This window comes from Toxorhynchites rutilus, chromosome 3, assembly GCF_029784135.1.
Source record: "Toxorhynchites rutilus septentrionalis strain SRP chromosome 3, ASM2978413v1, whole genome shotgun sequence".
NCBI classification, from domain to species: domain Eukaryota; kingdom Metazoa; phylum Arthropoda; class Insecta; order Diptera; family Culicidae; genus Toxorhynchites; species Toxorhynchites rutilus.
The window spans coordinates 17,531,204-17,537,203 of record NC_073746.1 but is presented as its reverse complement, the minus strand read 5'-3'; the positions used below and the strand labels follow the sequence as shown (position 1 = coordinate 17,537,203).

The following is a 6,000-nucleotide window of genomic DNA, read 5'->3' as shown; positions in this document are numbered from 1 at the left end:
ATCATCCAAGTAGACCGGCATATCAGCACTCGCTCGATTGGCCAGGAACTGGGTATAGACCATAAAACCGTTTGGAACCATTTGCAGAAGATTGGATTCCAAAAAAAGCTGGATGTATCGGTGCCACACGAGTTGACGCAAAAAAATCTTTTAGACCGAATCAACGCCTGCGATGCACTGCTGAAACGGAACGAACTCGACCCATTGGTGACTGGTGATGAAAAGTGGATAACTTACGACAACCTAAAGCGAAAAAAGTCGTGGTCGAAGCGCAGTGAGCCGGCCCAAATAATCGCCCGGATTGACGGCCAGGAAGGTTTTGCTGTGTGTTTAGTGGGATTGGAAGGGAATCATCCACTATGAGCTGCTCAACTATGGCCAGACCCTCAACTCGGTTCTCTACTGTGAGCAGCTTGACCGTTTGAAGCAGGCGGTTGATCAGAAGCGGCCAAAAATGATCAAAAGGAATGGTGTTGTTTTCCACCAGGACAACGCTCGGCCTCATACATCTTTGATGACCCGCCAGAAGCTACGGGAGCTCGGATGGGATGTCCTATTGCATCCACCGTATAGTCCGGACCTGGCTCCAAGTGATTATCATCTCTTCCGCTTCATACAAAACGCTCTTGGTGATACTAAGTTGGCCTCAAATGAGGCTTGCAAAAACTGGCTGTCTGAGTTTTTTGCAAATAAGGAGGGGGGGGTTTTATAAGAGGGCGATAATGAAGTTGCCTTCTAAATGGCAACAAGTTTGTGAACAAAACGGCGCATATTTGACTTAAATTGGATAATTTTAAGTATGTTAAATAAAGCGTCAAATTTCGATCAGAAATACGACATTTTTTTTCCCCAACCCAAAAATAATCGAAATAAAACAACGAAAAACACTTATCAATAGTTGCTCAGTTGCTGATTGAAACAAAACTAAATCCACTTCCTTTTATTATCTAACTTGTGATCACAGTGGATGTCAGGCTAAATTGATTTTGAAGTGATCCAATTGAATACCCGATTCACACAACTAGAAGAACATATCACACATCATCGATTACCGTAGCTTAAAACATAAACTAATGTATAGCGCCACATGCAGAGCACAGATAATCAGCGAGATCCCACCAACATCGAACCAGAAATCAGCGTTCACCATATCCAACATATCAAGCACTTTCGTAGCCTTCCGGTAGTAGCAAAACATCTCACTACAGCCCAGATCTTTCCGTCGGTACCCATACAGCGCCATCGCAATCCCTTCGAAGGTAAACCGGAACGGTGAAATGTACGTAAGTGGCTTGAAGGCATCCGCCAGCTCATTGTAGCGGATGAAAAATCCACAAAACAGCACGGCCGGAATGAGCATCGTCGGTACCACAAACGGACTGATATCGATGGGGAATATACTCCCTCCGAGCATTCCGTAGACCTGGGCAAACCATCCCATCAGTGCGCACATCGACCAGAACATCACTATCCGGTTGGTTTCGTTCGCCTGGCCGGTCGTGTAATAGGCAACGAGCTGGAAGCAAGTGATGCCCCCAATCATCAGCGGGAAATCTGCCACCACCTTCGAGAAGAAATAGGCTGTGACCGAGTAGCAGTTGCTGCGGTACTCGCGAATGAAAACTGACATCTCCAGCGGAACTGCGAATTGGAAGTGTCACTCGTTTACAGAATATAGATGGCGGAATGATTACTTACAGGTGAGCACCACGGTCATCGCGTTCGAAAACACAATAAACAACAGGATCAACATGATGAAGGCGATGTTCGAAAGTACCTTTGCGCCATCGTCTCCAATGTTGTAGTATACGGATCCCACGATCAGACCGAACAGAATGTGACCGACGAATCGTAGCACCGTCAAGGTGAAGTTACGCACCGTTCCAAGGGCAGTTCGGCGGGTTAGGATCGTGAACTGACGCCACTGGGAAATTGGATATTGCGTTGTGGCGAGTGACTTCCCGGGTGATTGGAGCCCAGGATCGCTTGGTTCCACGTCCGACACTGTTTCCATTTGTTCCAAAAGTTGCTTTATCTTCTCCGTCTCGGAGTTTGATTTGGACAATACTTTCATAGCTGTAACAAAATTATTTATCATACTGTAAAATTTGTATTCAGTTGAATTCTTACCGAAATCGGCTGGATTATAATACTGCGGACAAATCAGTCCTACCCTGGCAAAGGTCGGAATTAAATCATTCAACGAACCCCTATACAGGCAACGCCCATCTGCTACCACGAAGATATCGTCGAATAATTCCAGCAGATCCGAGCTTGGCTGATGAATAACGCTCACCACACACCTTCCCTGGCGTGCCAATTCATTCATGTACGAGAGCACCTGATACGAGGACTCGCTGTCCAATCCACTTGTCGGTTCATCGAAAAACATTATTCGGGGATTTGAGACCAGCTCCTCTCCGATCGACAGTCGCTTCTTTTCGCCACCGGACAGAACTTTCGCTTGATTGTGGGCGCATTTCTCCAGCCCAAGTAAGGTTATTATTTCGTTAACCAATTTGATTTTTGACATGTTGGTGGATGGCATTTTGAGATCGGCAGCATAGCTAAGGGTTTCCTGGACGGTAATGTTGGGCAGTAGTGTCACATGCTGTGCATTATAAGCCACCAATTTGCGGTAGCGCTGGCGATCGATACTTTCGTTGTTTATCAAAATCTGTCCTTTGAAGCCGTTTACTCTGGTTAAGAAGAACTCTCGATGACATAAATTAAATTTGAATATTATATGTCACTTACCTGAATCCACTGAGGATATTCAACAGAGTGGATTTTCCTGCCCCCGAAGGTCCAATGATGGCCGTTAGTCGACCGGATCGAAACGCCCCGGATATGTTCTTCAGTAGGCACTTTTGATTGATGCAATAGTTGAGATTCTTGAAGGCGAGAACGGTTGTGGACGACTCAATGAGGGGGATCACCACCTCAGTTGGGTCTACTTGATTCATGCTGTAGCGTTCGAGTGTCACACGTGCCGAGCTCGGGCCCCGACTACTAGCTACTCGCTTGTATATAACTTGCTTAGTTCATACATCATTCACATTCAAACGATCACTTAATTACGCTTACGCTTACCGGCCTTGCCGTTTTAATAAAACATATTGCACGAGAGTGTTACTACCACTTTTACCAGTGCCGTAATGTTCACGAGTTTCTCAGTGCAAGCCACGTAAGACTTGGGTATGAATGGGCGGGAACCTGTTTTATCTCCTTAAAAATTCATTTCACGATGTGAAAGTTTGCACATGTTGGAATAGTCTAGACGACATTTTCTTCTAATCCAGCATAAACAAGAAACTTATTTCATTCGGCTGTTCTATTTAGTTCGTTAAATGGAAGCTACTTCATCGTGTAGAAGATTTTTGGGCTACCGGAAATACCACACGTCTCGCCGATGCACTGAACTGCAATGAGCGGGAAAATCAATTTTCACGCGTAGCTGTTTGTGTTTCTGAAAGATACGTTCTCTGTATTGAAAAATGGCTCTCAGAGTAATGTGATTAATGGTGTAATGAGTGACTTACTCTCTTAGGCACCGCAAGTTTCCCAAGAACTGCACAGTTTTAGAGATTTCAAGTGACTATTTACGTAATGAGTACGGGAGGGGGGGCACATTCGGACACTTTTTTCTCCTTGATTTTTAATATTTTTTGTAAACTTAAAACAAAATCCTGAATTCATCCTGGTTGTCATTTGGACATCAATGTATCATATGAGTGTGTTAGATGTGTGCGAATTTTTGAAAATTACCTTTCTGTCCGAATGTGTGTGAACGAAAAAAAATATAAAATTTTATGTTCATCAACAATCACTTCCGTTTCCTCTTATTTTCAGCATATTCTGCGTTATTCTGTTTATCAGTGTTTGTCTGAAAGGAAACTGCTTGCTATGAGAGTCAGTTAAAATTCGTGATTTTGCTTTCTTCCGTTTTCGAGTGGTGGTTTTCCGCGGTGAAGTTCTTGGTAAACGTTCAACATTTTCCGGGGACAAAGTCGCCAAAGTAACATCTATCTGTGCTGTTGCAGCATTGTTGTATTACCCGATGAGTCAGTTGCTACCTCCGCTCCAGTAGGTGAAATTATTTGAGCATTCAAAATCCTTGTCCGAAAAAAACTTTTCTTGAGAATGGATAGCAACCTGTCATTTTGAATCCAGCTAGGATATTACTCAGATTGAAAGTAGCATTATAAGCCGATGCAACTATACCTGAAAGGCCGTGTATAAAAATAGTTCTTCCAGGATGGTTGAGTAGCCATTCTCTGAATTTTTGATTGTTTTTTGGTTTTTTGAAATTGATTCGTTTTTGCTACCATTTTCAAATGTTCCAGAACATTGAGAAACAGTTTTTCCGTTATGCAACCGTTAGTTGGGAAATTAGGAAAGACAATGGACCTAGTTGCTGGGTATCGAATTCTCTACGGAGAAAACTGAAATGGTCGTTTTTTTCTAGGAAGCACGAACCCGCTCAATTCCAGCTTTACCTATCCGGCAAAACGATCCAACACTCTATGTTTTTCAAATACCTGGGTGTATATTTTGATTCTAAGTGTACCTGGGGGAGACACATTGCGTATTTGAAACAGAAATGCCAGCAAAGAATCAATTTTCTCCAAACAATTACCGGAACATGGTGGGGTGCCCATCCAGGAGACCTCATTCAGTTGTACAAAACAACGATATTATCAGTGTTAGAATATGGCAGTTTTTGCTTCCGATCAGCTGCCAGGATTCATATTCTCAAGCTGGAGAGAATACAATATCGTTGCTTGCGTATAGCCATGGGGTGTTTGCATTCGACACATACGATGAGTCTTGAAGTTTTGGCAGGAGTACCCCCGCTTACTCTTCGGTTCACAGAATTATCCTACAGATTTCTCATCCGTTGCAAGATCATGAATCCATTGGTGATTGATAACTTCGAAAATCTACTCCAACTGACTCCTCAGTCAAGTTTTATGTCTTTATACCATGAGTACCTTACCCGCGTCGTGCACCCTTCACCAGGCATCTCCAACCAAGTTTGCTTCCCATACTTCTGCAATTCCTCTGTCATTTTTGATCTGTCCATGCGACAAAAAATCCATGGAATCCCAGATCACCTACGCTCCGATTCTGTTCCGCCGATATTTTCGGCAGAATATGGGAAAGTTGGATCTGATAAAATGTTCTTTACTGACGGTTCATTCATAAACGGGTCCACTGGTTTCGGCATCTTCAATGAAAATTCCAGTGCCTCTTTCAAACTCAAAGATCCTTGTTCCGTGTATGTCGCTGAACTGGGTGCGATATATTACGCATTAGGGATCATTGAAACATTGCCCATCGACCACTATTTTATTTTTTCAGACAGTCTCAGCTCAATAGAGGCAATCCGCTCAATGAAAGTTGATAAACGCTCATCTTATTTCCTAACAAGAATAAGACAACTATTGAGTGTTTTGGTCGAACAATTATTCAAGATTACCTTAGCATGGGTTCCCTCTCATTGCTCGATTCCGGGGAATGAGAAAGCGGACTCGCTAGCTAAGGTGGGCGCTTTAGAAGGCACACTTTTTGAAAGGCAAATTGCTTATAATGAATTTTTCCACATTCCTCGTCAGCACACGCTCGTAAGTTAGCAGCGCATGTGGAGTGAAGATGAGTTCGGTCGTTGGTTACACACGATTATCCCTAAGGTCTGGTTCAAGGGATTGAATGTAGGTCGTGATTTCATTCGCGTGATATCTCGGCTTATGTCCAATCACTACAACCTAAACGCGCATCTCTATCGCATTGGGCTCGCAGCAAACAATCTTTGTGATTGTGGCGATGGCTACCACGACATCGAGCATGTTGTCTGGTCGTGTATCCGGTTCCATGCTGCTCGCTCTCAGCTCTCTAGAGCACTGAGAGCAAAAGGCAGACAATTGGATATCCCCGTCCGGGATATCTTAGGTAGCCGGGATCCTGATCTTCTGCTTCATCTATACCTGTTCCTCAGAA

General features: G+C 43.7%; 1 protein-coding gene across 1 annotated transcript in view; it reads right to left on the bottom strand.

Annotated features, from left to right (window-relative positions):
- Positions 1-888: 888 nt before the first annotated feature.
- The window catches only part of LOC129772913 (ABC transporter G family member 2-like), a 30,689-nt gene continuing 25,577 nt past the window's right edge, over positions 889-6,000 (bottom strand). Inside the window, exons 8-11 of the mRNA XM_055776443.1 lie at positions 2,758-3,038; positions 2,131-2,699; positions 1,699-2,076; positions 889-1,641 (exon numbers count right to left, since the gene is read on the bottom strand). Coding sequence (XP_055632418.1) covers positions 1,049-1,641; positions 1,699-2,076; positions 2,131-2,699; positions 2,758-3,038 — 1,821 coding nt within the window. The 3' untranslated portion in view covers positions 889-1,048. The remainder of the gene's footprint in view (positions 1,642-1,698; positions 2,077-2,130; positions 2,700-2,757; positions 3,039-6,000) is intronic.